This window comes from Spermophilus citellus (genome assembly GCF_964194105.1).
Source record: "Spermophilus citellus genome assembly, chromosome: X".
NCBI lineage: Eukaryota > Metazoa > Chordata > Mammalia > Rodentia > Sciuridae > Spermophilus > Spermophilus citellus.
In genome coordinates, this window is record NC_138190.1 from 48,573,352 (window position 1) to 48,591,386 (window position 18,035).

The window sequence follows — 18,035 nt, forward strand, 5'->3', positions numbered from 1 at the left end:
TAGTGGAAAAGACTATACAAAAGAAAATAAAAATATGCTAATCAAAAACCCAAATTCTCAAAAAAACAGGTCAGGGAAAAATAACAATCTTGAAAAAAAGGCTAGAAATGAAGGAAGAGAAATAAGTGTGTGTGTGTGTGTGTGTGTGTGTGTGTGTGTGTATCTCATTGAACCAATCAGTACATATTCATATGAAAACAAAAAACAAAATAAGAAAAATAAATGTAAAGAAAACATCAACCAATAAAAAAAGAATTTTGGTGAAAAGTTAGGAAATTAAGGAGCTATTTCCACTATGGTGAACAAAATATTCAGAGACCATATGTGTTCACTGTGCCCAATTGATTTTCTTTTTTATAAGAATTTTTAAAATTTATTTAAAAAGATAAATGACAGCCAAATGCATTATAATTCTTATTATGCATATACAGCACAATTTTTCATATCTCTGCACTTCAAAGAATATTTAATGAAATATGCAGATGAAATAAAAAATAAAAATAAAAACTAGCATAGGGATGAATTGCACTAGAAAAATACTAAAAGGAGAATTATGTCTGATTTAAGCATTATAAATAAACAAAAATCACAAAAATAATAATCTCTATGATAACACTGAATGTAAATGGTCTAAAATTTCCAATCAAAAGACATAGATTATTATATTGGATTTGTTAAAAAAAATACTCAAACATATATTGTTTACAAGAGAGTCACCTTACAGGAGAAAAAAAATCACAGACTGATGGTGAAAAAATAGAAAAAGACATCGCATACAATTGGATACCAATACCAGGAAGGGGTAGATACTATCATATCAGACAAGGTAACATTTAAGTTAAATTGATCATGAGAGACAAAGAATGTCACTTCTTATTGATAAGAAATTTATACAACAATATATAATGATTGCAAATATTTATGCCCCAAATGAAGTTGTACCTATATACATAAAAGAAACCATTCTCAATGTAAAGAATCAAATAGACCATAGTACAATAACACTGGGAGATTTAAACACACCCCTCTCACCTTTAGAGAAGTGATTTAGACACACACTAAGTAAAGATTATTTAGAAATAAAAATAACATTAGTCAAATGTGCCTAACAGATAACTACAGAATACTTCATTTATCAAGAACTGATTCACTTCCTTATTAGTGGTAAATGGAATATTCTTTAAAATAGACTATATTTTAGGGCACAAAGCAAATATTATTAAATAAAAAATGGAGATAATGTCTTGCATATTATCAGATCATAATGGAATAAAATTAGAAATCAGTGACAAGATTAAAAAATCAGAAACCACACTAAAATCTAGAGATTAAATAATATGCTTTTGAATGAATAGTAGATTGCAGATGAAATTAGGAGAGAAAAAATTCTTAGAAAAAATGAGAATATAGATATCAAAATCTCTGGTACACTATGAAGGCAGTTGTAAGACGAAAGTTAATAGCACTGAGTTCCTATTGCAAATAAATTGATACCAAATCAATAATGTGATGTTACACTTCAAGGCCATGGAAAAAACAGAACACATTAACTCCAAGGTTGATACAACACATGAAAATCAATAGATGTAATTCACCACATAAATAGACTTAAGGACAACAACCAGATGATTATCTTGATGAATGCAGAAAAAAATTTTGACAAAGTCAAGCACCCATCTTTTTTTAAAAAAATAATATTTGTCTTTTTTAGATATACATTGCAGTAGGGTATATTTTGACATATTATATATACATGGAGTATAACTTATTCTAATTAGGATCCCATTCTTGTGGTTGTACATGATATAGTATTTCACTTGTTGTGTATTCATATATGAACATAGAAATGTTATGTCCAATAATTCTACTGTCTTTCCTAGTCTCATCCCCTCTCCCTTCCCTTATTTTCCCTTTGTCTAATTCAATGAATTTCTAATCTTCCCTCTCCAGTCCCTTATTGTGTGTTACCATCCACATATCAGTGAGATCATTCAGCCTTCAATATTTTGGGACTGGCTTATTTCTAAAACATTAGAGAAATTTGAGATATAGAGAATTCACTTCAACATTGTGAAGGCTATGTATGACAAACCCAAGGCCAATATCATTCTGAATGTAGAAAAACTGAAAGGATTTTCTCTCAAACCTGGAAAAAGACAAGTTTGTCCACTCTCACCACTCGTATTCAACACTATTCTTGACACTCTAGCCAGAACAACTAGGCAAGTGAAGTAAATGAAAAGAAAGAGAAAGTAGAAAAACAATGAGTCAAATTATGTTTACTCAGTTATCCCAGTCTTCAGGATTATTTATTTAAAAGACCCAAAACACTCTACCAGAAGACTGTTAGAGATGATAAATAAATGCAGCAAAGTAGCAGTATACAAGATAAACACACTAAATCAATTGCTTTCCTATACTCCACTAGTAAATCTGCTTGGAAATAAATCAGGAATTATTACGTTCACAATAACCTTCCCCCAAATAAAATACTTGTGAATAAATTTGATAAAAGAGATTAAAGATTTCTATAATAAAACTTCTAAAATGCCAAAGAAAGAAACTAAGAAGACCTGAGAAGATGGGAAGACCTTCCATATTCTTAGATAAGCAGACTTAATATTGTCAAAATGGTCACACTACTGAAAATGTTTTACAGATTTAGTGCATCCCATCAAAATACAAATGACATTCTTCACTAAACTAGAAAAATCAATTCTAAAACTTATTTCTCAAGAATAAGATACCAAGAACAGCTACAGAAATATTGAGTAAGAAGAGCAAGGCTCAAGGCATCACTATACTGAACCTCAAATTATACTATATAACTACAATATTTTTTTAAAAAAACATTAAATTGGCACCAAAACAGACTTGACCTCCAATAGAACAGAAGACACAGAGACAAATCCACATATATACATTCATCTGATGCTCTATAAAGGTGCCAAAAACATATATTAAAGAAAATATTGTCTTTTTAACAAAGAATGCTGAGAAAACTAGATACCCATATGTGGAATAATGAAAATAAATCTTTATCTCTCATCCTGCAGAAGAGTAAACACAAAATTCAAGAAATATCTAGGAATTAGATCAGAAACATTGAAATAGCTAGAAGAAAATAGGGTCAACACTCCAATATATTGGCACTGTGAACTGATTTACTAGAGTTTTTAAACAAGACTCTTAAGTGTAAGAAGTAAAACCAAGAATCAATAGTGGAATAAAATAAATTTTAAAGCTTATATATAGCAAGGAAACAATGATTAGAAATGTGAATAGACATCTTATATAATGATAAAAATCTTTGCCACCTGCTTCTCTGACATGGATTAATATCCAGAATACACAAAGAAATAAAAAAGCTGAACACCAAAAAAAAAAAAAGAAAAAAGAAATGAACAGATAACACAACTAATAAATGGGCAAAAGCAATAAAGAGACACTTCTCAAAAGAAGAAATAGGATGGGCTGGGGATATAACTCAGTTAGTAGAGTGTTTGCCTTGTATGAACAACGCCCTAGGTTCCATCCCCAGCACCACCAAAAAAAAAAAAAAAGAAGTAATATAATAATCTAATACCTAGGACTTTGATCCACTTTGAGTTGAGTTTTGTGTAGGGTGAGAGATAAGGGTAAAATTTTATTCTGCTACACGTGGATTTCTCATTTTCTCAGCACCATTTGTTGAAGAGGGTATCTTTTCCCCTGCACTTACTAAAAGAAAATGTAAGCACAACACTCCATTGTGTCAGCTTAAGAATTGACTTCCTCAAAAAGTGCCAGAAGTAAAATCAAGAATAAATAAGTGGTACAGTATCAAACTAAAAAGCTTCTTCACAGTAAAGGAAACAATCAGGAACATAAAGAAAGTGCCCACATAATGTAAGAAAATCTTTGCCACCTGCACCTAAGATACAGCATTAATCTTCAGGATATATAAAGAATAACCCAATCCATAAATGGGCAAAGGAACTAAACAAGTAATTCACAGAATTAAAAAAATGATTAGTCAATAAATATATGAAAAAATGTTCAACATCTCTAGCAATTAGAGAAATGCAAATTATTTCACATCATTCTGAATGGCAATTATCAAGAATACAAGTAACAGTGTTGGCGAGGATGTGGGGGAAAAGGTACACTCAAACATTGCTGGTGGGGCTGCAAATTGGTACAATGACTCTGGAAAGCAGTATGGAGATTTCTTAGAAAAGATGGAGTGGAAACACCATGTGACCCAGTTATCCCACTCTTCAGAATATGCCCAAAGGAGTTAAAATCAGCATATTATAGTGACATGGCCACATCAATGTTTATAGCAACTCAGTTTATAACAGCAAAGCTGTGGAACTCTTCAACAGATAAAGAAAAAGTGGGATATACACACAATGGAATATTACTCAGCCATTAAAGAAGAGTGAAATTATGGCATTTGCCAGTTAATGGATAGAAATGGAGACAATCATGCTAAGTGAAATATGCCAGTCCTAAAAACCTGAAGGCTGAATGTTCTCTCTTATATATGGAAGCTAACACACAGTAAGGGGGGTGGGCAGAATAGATGTTCATTGTGTTAGACAAAGGAGAATAAAGTAAAGGGAGAGGGTCTAGTATTAGGAAAGACAATAGTATAAAACAGACACAACTTTCCTATTTTCATATATGAATACACAACAAGTGAATCTCCACATCATGTACAACAGCAAGAATAGGATCCTAATTAGAATAAGTTATACTCCATGTATGTCTAACATATTAAAATACACTCTACTGTTATGTATACCTAAAAAAGAACAAATAAAAATAAATAAATAAAAAACTTAACACCTCCCCCCCAAAACCCCAATTAATAAATGGGCAAAGGAACTAAAGAGATACTGCATAGAAGAAGAAATATGAATAATCAACAAATATATGAAAGAGTGTTCACCATCTCAGCAATTAGAGACATGCAAATTAAAACTAAACTAAGATTTCATGTCAGTCCATTCAGAATGGCAATTATCAAGAATACATGCAAGGGCTAGGGTTGTAGCTCAGTGGTAGAGTGCTTGCCTTGCATGTGTGAGGCACTGAGTTCAATCCTCAGCTCCACATAAAATAAATATAAATAAACATTAAAAAGAATACATGCAAAAATAATTTTTGGTGAGGATGAGGGAGGAAAGGGTACACATACACGTTTCTGGTAAGACTAAAATTTGGTGCAACTACTCTGGAAAATGGTATGGAGATTCCTTAGAAAATTGGAATGGAACCAGCATATGTCCCAGTTATCTCGCTCCTGGATACATACCCAAAGGATTTTAAAATCAGCATACTAAAGTGATGTGGCCACATCAATATTTATAGCAGCTCATTTCACAATAGCAACACTATGGAACCAACCTAGGTATCCTTCAGCGGATGAATGAAGAATGAAATTTTGGTATATATGCCAATAAATTATTACTCAGCCATAAAATGACTTTATAATTTTGCCAGTAAGTAGATGATCTGGAAACTATTATGCTAAGGGAAGTAAGCCAGTCCACCCCCAAAAAAACAAAGGTGAAATATCTTTCTGATATGTGAATGGTAACCCACAAAAAAGGGGAAGAAGAAAATAGAAATTCAGTAGATGAGATGAAGGGGAATGAAAAGAAGAGAGTGGGGACATGAATAGGAAAGACAGTAGAATGAATCAGACATAATTTTCCTTGTTCATATATGCCGCAGTCTGGCTGGGCACAATTCGGGAGCCACTTGTCAAAAGAAACTAACTTTATTTTTAGAACCACACACGCCAAACCAAACAGCTCCTCAGGAAAAACCCTCAGAGCCCAACTGCCACGACCGGATTCCCACAAGCCTCTCACCCCAACACAAGCCTCTCCTCCCCTCCCACAATCCTCCTGCTCTTGAGGCCGATTGGCTGAGTCACATGGGTGGAGCCAAAAAAGTCCCCCAATGAGCAGCTCCGTGGTCTGAAAGGGCAAGGAAATAGCCCAATGAGCATCACCGCAGAGGAGCCAATCAGCTAGATGTTGCTGGGGCCGCTGTGAGCCAATCATCAGCTGGCAGCTGGAAGTTTGCTGGCAGCTGGAAGTTTGCTGGGGCCCCTTCAGCTGTGGCTCTCAACATCTCCCCCTCTCTGTTTAAACAACAAGCATGTGGCTTAGGGACCGTGCCTGCCTTAGGTTGTCCAATACTACATATGGTCCTTACCCGTTATCGGATGAGCTGACCTCAAGGCGTCAGCCTCCTGTCTTAGGTTGGTACCATTGCAATTGGATCTTACTGACTACCCGTCAAGTATACAGCCACACCTGTGAAGAGGTCTTTGTACCAGCAGGGGGGTGAGGTTCTTTGCTTCACCTCTGTTGGCCCCCAAATTTTAGCTGAACGATCATGACAAGCAGAAGGGAGGAAGATACACCAAGCCAATTGATGGCTCCTTTTGGGAAAATTGTACCACCAATGACATCATCAGCAAAAATACCCCAACACTACCACAAGTCGCTGCACCAACAGATAGTTCACAATGCATACAGGTGATACATAGTCCAGGCAAGTTCTGCAAGCATTTCAGTGATGGTTATTGCAGAAGCTGTAGATTGGTTTTATCTTTGTCTTCACTGGCACTGGGATGAAGATAGGAATTCTGGCAATAATGGCTAACGAAAAAATTATGTAACATTCCACAAGGCACTAAAAGAAAACAATATTCTTAACAATTTACATTGTTTTCACTGGCACTGGGATGAAGATAGGAATTCTGGCAATAATGGCTAAAGAAAGAATTATGTGCCCCAGCAAACTTCCAGCTGCCAGCAAACTTCCAGCTGCCGGCTGATGATTGGCTCACAGCGGCCCCAGCAACATCTAGCTGATTGGCTCCTCTACACATATATGAATACCCCACAGTGAATCTCATATCATGTACAATCATAGGACTGGGATCCTAATTAGAATAAGATAAATGTGTCAAAACATACTCTACTGTCATGTATATCTAAAAAGAACAATAAAAAAGAAGACATACAAATGGCCAACAATTATATGAAAAAAAAATATTCAACCTTGCTAGCAATCAAGGAAATGCAAATAAAACCCACATAATTTCATCTTTATTTAGAATGACATTTATCAAGGACACAAATAAAAATAAATACTGGCAAGAATGTGGTGAATAAAGTTGGTGGTGGGACTGCAAATTAGTACAAACACTCTGAAAAAGACTATGAACTTTCTCTGAAACACTCAAGAATAAATCTAGCCTAATACTCACTATCTGACTCCTTGGTATTTATTCAAAAGATTTAAAATCAACATACTATTGTGATACAGCCATATCAATGCTTATAGCAGAACAATTCACAATAGTTAAGTTAGGGAACCAGCCCAGATACCTGTAAAGAAATGAATATTTAAAGAAAATGTCTTATATATGCACAATGGAATTTTACTCAGTTGTAAAAAAAGTAGGAAATTGTATTATTTGCCAGTAAATGGATGGAACTGGAGAACATTATGCTAAGTAAATAAGTCAGCCTTAGAAAGTCAAGTGTAAAATGTTTTATCTCATATGCAGAAACTGAACTGAAATAAAGGAAAAAAGTGGGTGATCACATGAAAACACTAGAGATCAGTTTAGTAGTGGAAGGAATTGAGGACGAGAAAGAGGAGCAGGGAAAGAGAGAAATTGTGGAAAAAAATTGACCAATCATATATAAATATACCATATTGAATTTCACTTTTATGTATAACTGAAAAGCCATAATTTAAAATACACAATATATATGTATACACACACACATATATAAATGCACACACAAACACACACAAAAACACAAAGAGACAAAAGATCAGTGGAATAGAAGAAAGGGATAAGGGGAAGGGAGGAGGAAATGATAAGAGGAAGTACTGGGTACTGAATCAAAAAGAATTCCATTTCACTCTTAAATGATTATGACAAATGAACCCCAATATTAAGCATAAATATAATGCACTTGTAAAAAATGTTTTAAGAATAAAAAAATTGATGTGGTATTACACAGTAAAGAAATTATAGATAGTATATATATATATATATATATATATATATATATATATATACACACATATATAATATATGTATATATATATATTTATATATTTCAAAAGTTAGAAGAATTTTTACAATTGTCACAAAATTGTAAATATTTGAAGAGATAAATATTTTAACCTAATTTAAACATTGCACAATGTATTCAGGTATCAAAATATCACATGTATCAAAAAAAAACATAAATTTTTATGTTTTATATCAGGTAAAAGTAAAGTTGATTTAAGAATAAATTAAAGTAAACATTGAAATGAAGGTTCTTAGGAATTATTCTGTGCTTTTTTAGATTCTATGATTTCTATTTGCCATCCATTCATTACAAGTCTGATTATATCCACTTATTTTTGTATTTTCTGTATTTTTGACATTCTGGCATTTGGGAAGATTACATTCCATACTTAAATTTAGCACTGGACTAGGCTAGGATAATGCCTCTCATATGTAAGCCAACCAATTCTGAATCTGTAGCCTCAATAATTTTCTTATCTAATTCTTATACACCAAAACAGATATTCTGTCCCTAAATCAACACAGAACCAGGTACCAAGAATCTACAGACCACCTCTATAACCCAAAGCCCACTACAAATATTCCTACTAGTCAATATCCTAAAGTGTGTACCATTCCTTGCCTTATCTTTCCCACAGAAAACTCAATAAAGTCTGGTCTAAACTTTGCCTTTACCACCTCTTTTTAACCTGGGACTTCCCCCTGTAAACTTGCATGGCATGAAGTGATGTACCCTATCTGGGACTGTGAATATAATAAACTTTTTCCCTTTATACCTTGTTCTTATTTTATCATGTGGCCATACCATATCCAATATGTACATTCTTAGAACAAGAATTTAGTATAAGTCTTTCTAAATATGCCACAGGGAAGTCTATTTGTTTGTTTCAATTATTTGTACAAATAGAATTTTCAAGCAGTTCCAGGTTGGATCATGGACAAACTACATGCTTTGGTGGTGTCCAGTCTCTTTCTAGGACATTTAAAAATATTTTGCACATGAAAACAAAAATGCTTAATATTAAAAATAATATGGGATTCATAAATAGATGAGAGATTTCAAGAAAAAATTACGAAAGACTGATGGATGCAAATGTCAAAATTTGCCATAATCTAAAATATGCCATCAAGTATTTGTGAAAAAAGTATAGTCAAACTTACTGTTGAACCTCTGAAGAAGGTTACATTTGACATACATAGTAGGTATTTTTGTTCTTTAAATTTTATTTCCAGAAATATCAGTCTTTTGTGAACTATGAAAACTGTACCTATCTACATATCTATGTCTGTATTATATTTTATCATATATTATTATATACATATAAGTATTGCACAAAAATTACATTATTGCATAATATAATGCATATAAAATATTAAAAGCTATATACCTTATTAGTCTTGATCACAGAAATACCCACTACTCATGTGTAGCTAATAAAGAAAAATGAAATTTAAAAAATACCCATTACTTCATATCTAGTCATCTATTACTGAATACTTTTTCTCCTTGGATGTGGCCCCATCCTCCATTCTCATAAAATTATTAATTTCTCTCTCTTTTTTTCAATTTCCATCAAAATCAGACACACTATTTAATCCCCACAAGTTTCTGTCACTACCATAGTTTTTGTAGGTTGTTCCTTTTTCTTCACTTCTGTTTATTAGATAGTAATCTCTTCTACAGTTTAAACAATTTCAAGTATAGATTAGAGAAGAAAAACCTAAGAGTATGTTTATTACAGAAAGAGATGACACTCCATTCAGGTAACAAGGCAGTGATCTGTGATGCTGCTACTAGCCAAAATAGTACTTACACTGTGGGATATGCAGCTACTAATAAAATTTAGTTTAGTGATTCTTCTCCCTTATCATATAGTATTATGGTATACTACCATTAGGTATTGGAAAAGTTGTTCTAAATCTAAGGAAGCCTACTTATGCACAGCCAGTCAGAGATACAAGTAACAGAAATGGCCAAGCATAACCAAGACAGTGAATAAAGCAAATTTTTAGACAAACTTAAAAAATATCTTATCTATGAAGATTACTATATAGATACAGAACTGATGAGTTTATACAAGCAATGACAACCCTGGAAGTAGCAATGTATAGTAGATGAAAGAAGACATCTTAAAGTTTTGAAGTTATATAGAGACTACAATAACTCTAAGAGCTTTGTACATGAAGAATTGTGCTTCTAATAAGCAAGTCTTAATCCATTTTAGATTTGTGAATGGATAAGTAAATAATAATGAAAATAACAAAGAGTAAATTTCAAATGTATCACCTCAAAAATTATAAGGCAATATGTCAAGATCATTGTACTGTCATGTATAACTAATAAAAAAAATTTAAAAAAAGAAATATGAAAAATATTATAAGGCAGTGATCAATATGGTAATTGAATTAATTTTATCATTCCATATATATTACTATATGTTATATATATATATATATATATATATATATATATATATATATATCCATGTTTAATCCACAAATGTAATAGATTTATGATTTTTTCAGTTGAAACCAAAACTAATTTAAGAAAAGACATTTTAAAGAGACAAGAAAATCAATATTCAACAATTAGAATAAAATATATATTCAGGAGGATTACAAATTTAAGACTAATTGCATATATATATGCAAATAATATGAAGAAAATTTTGAAATATCTGTATATCTATAATAAATTAATGTATCTTCTATAGAATCAAAGATTAATAGTAAAATAATGAGGCACCACTGTTCAACATATAAATTCCTAAAAGTTTGTGAATTATTATATTCAAATACTGGTGACAGTTGAGGGTTCTACCTTACTCCAGAAAGGCTTTGACTTGGTGATATCCCTTATTGAAAAGGAAAAATCAACTTGAAAGGGAGGCAGGGAGGGTTCCTGAGTTCTCAACTAGCCTGAGCCATATAGCGCGACCTCCTCTCAAAAGAAAAGAAAAGGAAAAATCAGATGTTGGTGTAAGGGAATAGTTTCAACAGAAAGGGCCTGTTGTCAGGGGGCAGGGCCAAAGGACTTGAGGGGCGGGGCAGACAATGAAGAATGTGGAGCCTCCTCTGTGACGTTTGAGACTGTGTCAAAGGCTCCAAGTGCATCTAGGGATTAGGCAGTATTGGCCAGTCACAGCAATGCTATGACTGGGAAGCCTCTACAAGAGTCTCTTTTAGGGGCTCTGGGAGGTTTTATCTATGGGGATCCTAAGTAGCAGGATCTTGCGATGCAGAGAACCAGGCACCATAGATCTGCAGCAGTCTGAAGCCACAGCGGGTCCCAGTTACATATCTAGCAGTCGGAAGCGTAAGCAGAGTGGTGGGTATTGTTCGGGTTTAAAATCTGACACCAAGAAGTTTCAGGACCAGGGAGAAAATCTACAGCAAGTCTTCAGCACCAGCCACAGAAAAAAAGTTAAGATTACATCCAAGTATGCTTACCAAAATTTATTTTTGAATGGAGAAAACAGTGACATCAAAATCCGTGCTCTGGGAAAAATATGGTATTTACACAAAATATTTTTATATCAATCAGACTACTTTGCTGATATGTTTAGAAGTTCTTGGGAAGAATTGCACAACGATATTATTGAACTGGATATTCGTGACCAGAATATAGATATCCAATCTTTGCACTTTGTACTAGGTTCATTGTATAGGGATGAGTATTTCTTAATAGAGCCCCTTCAAGTTCCAGGTGTTTTGGCAACATCATGTCTGCTTCAGGTAGAGGACTTAATTCAGCAATGTAATGAAACCATGAAAGATACAATTAATGTGAAAACTGTATGTAGTTATTATGCAGCAGCAGAAACCTACGGGTTAGATTCTGTAAAGACAGGGTGCTTTGAATGGCTTCTTCACAATTTGATGACACACCCAAGTGCTGAGCTCTACAAAGAAATAGGCATAGAGCTTATGGACTTGCTCATCTCTTCCTCTAATTTACTAGTAATACAAAAGGAAATGGATATATACACAACACTTAAAGAGTGGATGTTTCTTCGTCTTAACCCATCTTGGAAAGGCTCAATGAAACAGCTTCTAATTAATACTAATAATTGGCTTTCCAGACACAGGGAATGTGGTGGCTATAACACTTTTCTTGACACAGAAGAAGGAATATCATTTAAACCAGTGTTTAAAAAATTGAGGTTTCAGCATATCATCTGTGACCTGGCCTCAACAAAAGTATTTGAACAAGATGGTCTAATACCTTCAGAGTGGTTGTCATCTGTTTACAAACAACAATGGCTTACCTTGCTTAAGGCACAACAATACAGGGAGATCGGGCCTCGAGACATCAATGAAACAGAACTTGAAGGATACAGCATGAGGTGTGGTAAAAGGATTATCAAAGATGGTAAATATTCCTGGAAGTGGTCAGGTTATAATTTTGGCTTTCCCTTACATGTTATTTTTAACAGCCATTATATAATTTTCAAGCAAAATACTTTCAGTCAGCTATGTGAAGATTCTGCCTGCTTACAACCTCTACGAAATATTGCATTCAGATTAACTTTGGTATATTTTGATGCTAGTGGAAAACTAAATTTCAGCAAAACAACAGGCTATAAAATACTTACCTTTTCAAAAGATGAGGAACAAGTGGTGATGAAGTTGGATAGCATAGTTCTGAACTTCCCTTTATATATATTCTGCAACTTCCTATTTATATCATTAGAAAATACAGAAAACTGATGATCTTATCAATGAGATCATATTAACATTTTGAAAAATTTCCATGCTTCATTTAATTTAATTTAATTGCTTTACATTTAATACAATTTATATGGTCAATGAAACAAATGAAATATTCTAAAAAATACAGTAATATCACAAATGACTATATTTCATCTTCATTTTATTTCCATGCATCTGTGGATTAAAAGATTTAATTCCAAGAAAATACTTGTCAAACCCAAGGATATATGTGGTTAGCACCTGTTGGTTTCATTTTCTATCTACAACAAAGCTCCAAATGGAAATAAAAGTCTATATTTGCAAACAATCTAAACTAAATTAGCTGGTTAAGTTAATTTTACCCTAACTAAGGTGGAGACAAAATAAAGAATTCTCTCCTTTGCTGAACTTTTGTGAAAATGTGAATTTATTCACAGTAATATTCCAGAAGGGAGTCAATTATCAGGTAAAACCTGAGAGTAGCCACTCTGTTTCACACTATATAATATAGTGTTTTAAATAATTAAACAATGTCAGATTTAACATTATGTACTACAAAACTTATTGCTATTTTACAATTAGTCTGCCCCGTTGCCCATTTTTTCTATGGTTTAGTAAACTTGAAAGGCTGATTATAAATATATAAATATACATATATATGTAAATACATGTGTCCTATAATTACATATTGCTTTAATTTATATAACAACTTCATAAATACATGCAAAAATATACATGGGTATACACATATACATTTATACATACATATGTATATTAATATGATTGTGAAAATGAGAATTTTTGAAATGATTAAACAAATACATACTTTAAATGAAAATGACTTTCAATAATAGCAGTTTCTATGAATATCAAGATATGAATAATTTCAAAGTGTCCTGTTATTTTCTCTATTTGTGCTTAATTTGGTTTTCTTCTCTTTTTAATTTATTTTAATTGACAAATAATTGTGTCTCTGTGTGTGTGTGTGTGTATATATATATATAGTACAATATATATATATATGTATATATATATATATAGTACAATGTGATGTTAAGCTCTATGAATGCAATGTAAAAAGATTTTATCAAGATAATTAATATTTATCACCTCACCAACTTACAATATATTGTAGCGAGGACATTAAATATTTATTCTTCCAGAAATTTTAAATATGCATATTTTAGCCAGAATGTGTGCTAAAAGACCCAACAAGAACAATTTTAAAGAGGCAAAACTTTTTGGGGGGCTCAAGGTTTCAGAGGTCTCAGTCCATAGACAGCTGCCTCCATTCCCTTGAACTTGAGGTGAGGCAGAACATCATGTTAGGTGAGGCAGAACATCATGTTAGAAGAGTGTCATCATGTTAGAAGAGGCTCAAGATATCACACCAGGAAGCACAGAGAAAGTTCCCCTCAAGGACAAAATATAAGCCCCAAAGGCATACCCCAAATGACCCACCTCCTCAGGCCACACACTATTTGCTTTCAATTACCATTCAGTTAATCCCTATCAGGGGATTAATCCCCAGATTAGGCTAAGGCTCTTACAACACCACCATTTTACTTCTAAATCTTCATTGTCTCACAGTTTTGAGTTTTTGGGGAATATCACATATCTAAACAACAATATTCCATCTCTGGCTCCCAAAACTGCACACTCATCTCAAAATGTAAAATACATTTAGTCCATTTCCAAGAATCCCCATAGATTTAGCAATTCCAGGATTGCTCAAAAAGTCCGCATCCAAACTCTCCTGTAATGCTCAAGGCAAACTCTCATTATGAGCTCCTATAAAAATCAAAACAAAGTTACATATATCCAATATATAAAGGCAGAGTAAACATTTCCAATCCACAAGGGAGAAATAAAGATATAGAATGAAGGAATGGGACCAAACCAAGACCAAAATCCCCTAGACAAACAAGTTCTGTAGCTCCACATTTAGCATTTGGGGCTCCTGCTATCCTGATGTTTTTTCCAAAGGCTCTACCCTATGGCATTGCTGGTTGCAACCCATATGGCCTCTCTCTTGGCTTGTCTGCTCAATTCCTGCAGATTTCCTTGGAATGCTTCCCATGTTACTGGCATTTATTTTACTTTTTTTCTGTTTCCATTTTATTATTATTAATTTTACATGACAGTACAGTATATTTTGAAATATTACATATACACAGAATAAGTATAACTTGTTCCAATTAGGATCTCATAATTGTGGATGTACTTGATGTGTAGTTACCTTGGTTGTGTATTTAGAGGTGAGGATAGGAAAGATATGTCTGATTCACTCTACTGTCTTTCATATTACTGTCCCCTCTCCCTTCCCTTCATTCTCCTTTGTCTTGTCCAATGAACTTCTAATATTCTCCTCCCTTGTTATGGGTTAACATCCACATATCAGAGAACATTCTCCATTTTGGATTTTGGGGACTGGCTTATTTCATTTAGCATGATGGTCTCTGGTTCCATGTAACCGGAGAGTTGTGGCAAATGCCATAACTTCATTCTTTTGTATGGCCAAGTAATATTCTATTTGTGTGTGTGTGTATATATATATATATATATATATATATATATATATATATATACACACATATATTTATATACATATGTATGTATATATGTATATACATACACAAACACACATACATGTATGTATATCACATTATTTTTTTCCATTCATTTGTTGTAGGACACCTAGGTTTGTTCCATAGCATGGCTATTGTGAAATGAGCTGCTATAAACATTGAAGTGGCTGCATCATTATAGTATGCTAATATTGAACTCTTGGGTTTAAATCAAGGAGTGCGATAACAGGGTCAAATGGTAGTTCCCTTGAAGTTTTCTAAGAAATCTCCATACTGCTTTCTAGAGTGGCAATTTGCAGTCCCACCATCAGTGTATAAGTGAGTGAACCTGTTTCACCACATCTTCCCCCACATTTTGCATTGCTTTTAATCTTGATAATTGTCATTCTGACTGGAGTGAGAATCTCATTGTAATTTTGATTTGCATTATTCTAATAACTAGAGATGTTGAACATTTTTTCATATATTTGTGGACTATTTGTATTTCTTCTGTGAAGTGCCTATTCAGTTCCTTAGCCTATTTATTGGCTGGGTTATTTGTTTCTTTCATGTTAATTTTTTTAGTTCCTTGTATATCCTGGAGATTAATTATCTGTCTGAAGTCATCACATCATTAACATGCCCTCTGTTCACATTCTTGATTGCTTCATTTGCTGAGAAGAAGATTTTAAATTATATACCATCTTATTGATTCTTGATTTTATTTTTTGCACATTATGAGGCTATAGAGGAAGTTGGTTCCTAAGCTGACATGGTGGAGAGTTCAGCTTACTTTTTCCTTCTAGTAGGTACAGAGTCTCTGGTCTAATGCCTAATTCCTTGATTCACTTTTGAGTTTTGTGCAGAGTGAGAGATAGAGGTTCAATTTCATTCTACTACATATGAATTTCCAGGTTTTCCCAGCACCATTTGTTGAAGAGGCTACCTTTTATCCAATGTATATTTATGGTGCCTTTGTCTAGTATGAGATGACTGTATTTATGTGAGTTTGACTCTTTGTCTTCTAATCTCTTCCGTTGGTTTTCATGTCTGTTTTGTGCCAATATCATGCCATTTTTCTTACTGTAGCTCTGTAATATAACTTAAGGTATGGTATTGTGATGCCTCACATATCAGTTTTCTTGATAAGTATTGCTGTGGCTATTCTGGGCCTCTTCTTTTCCCAAATGAATTTAATTACTGTTTTTTTTCTATTTCTATGAAAAATGTCATTGAAATTTTAATAGGAATTGCATTAAATCTGTTTAGCACTTTTGGTAGGGTGGACATTTTGACAATATCGATTTTTTTTATCCATGAACATGGGAGATCTTTTCATATTATAAGGTCTTCCTTAATTTATTTCTTTGGTATTCTGTATTTTTCATTGTAGAGGTGTTTCACCTCTTTTATTAGATTGGTTCCCAAATATTTAATTTTTTGTGGCTATTGTGAATGGGATAGTTTTCCTGATTTCTCTTTCAGCTGATTTGTCATTGATGTATAGGATTGCAACTGATTTATGGGTGTTAATTTTATATCCTGCTAGATTCCTCAATTTATTTATGAGTTCTAGTAACTTACTTGTGAAGTTTTTTGGTCTTCTAAATAGAGCCTTATGTCATTAGAAAACAGGGATAGTTTGAGCTCATCTTTTCTGATTCACATCCCTTTAATTTCTTTCTTTTGTCTAATTGCTCTGGATAAGGTTTCAAGTTTTATGTTGAATAGAATTGGTGAATAAGGGCATCCCTGTCTTGTTCCAGTTTTTAAAGGGAAGCCTTTTAAATTTTTTTCTATTTAGAATAAGGTTGGCCTTGAGTTTAGCATATATAGCTTTTACATTGTTGAGATATATTCCTACTATTTCTAGTTTTGCTAGTGTTTTGAGCATGAATGGATGCTGGATTTTGTCAAGTGTTTTTTTTTTTCCTATTTAGATAATCATGTAATTCTTATCTTTAAGTCTATTGATGTGGTGAATTACAATTTTTGATTTCTGTATGTTGAACCAACCTTGCATCTCTGGAATGAACCCCACTTCATCATGCTGCACTAGATTTTTGATATGTTTTTGTATGTGAATTGACAGTATTTTATTGATAATTTTTGTATATATGTTCATTAGGGACATTGGTCTGAAGTCTTCTTTCCTTGATGTGTCTTTGGTTTTGATTTCAGCGTCATACTAGCTTCATAGGATGAGTTTCTTCCTTTTCTATTTCATGGAATAATTTTAGGAGTATTGGTATAAGTTCTTCTTTGAAGGTCTTATAGAAACTGGCTGAGAATCCATCTGGTCCTTGGCTTTTCTTTGTTGCTAGCACCTTCAGTTTAATTGCTTCACATTGATTACATTTTCTATGTCCCCATGTGTTGAGAGCCACAGCCAAAGAGGCCCCAGCAAACTTCCAGCTGCCAGCAAACTTCCAGCTGCCGGCTGATGATTGGCTCACAGCAGCCCCAGCAACATCTAGCTGATTGGCTCCTCTGCAGTGATGTTCATTGGGCTGTTTCCCCGCCCTTCAGACTGCCAGCTGATGATTGGCTCACAGTGGCCCCAGCAACATCTAGCTGATTGGCTCCTCTGTGGTGATGTTCATTGGGCTGTTTCCCCGCCCTTCAGACTGCAAAGCTGATGATTTGCTCACAGCGGCCCCAGCAACATCTAGCTG

At 33.5% G+C, this 18,035-nt stretch overlaps 1 protein-coding gene across 1 annotated transcript; it reads left to right on the forward strand.

The window, feature by feature from the left end:
- Positions 1–11,308: 11,308 nt before the first annotated feature.
- LOC308639846 (germ cell-less protein-like 2) lies at positions 11,309–12,811 on the forward strand (the record flags this gene model as incomplete). Its single annotated transcript, XM_081278177.1, has 1 exon — positions 11,309–12,811. One exon carries the CDS (start codon positions 11,309–11,311, stop codon positions 12,809–12,811), a length of 1,503 nt encoding a protein of 500 aa, XP_081134303.1.
- Positions 12,812–18,035: the final 5,224 nt, after the last annotated feature.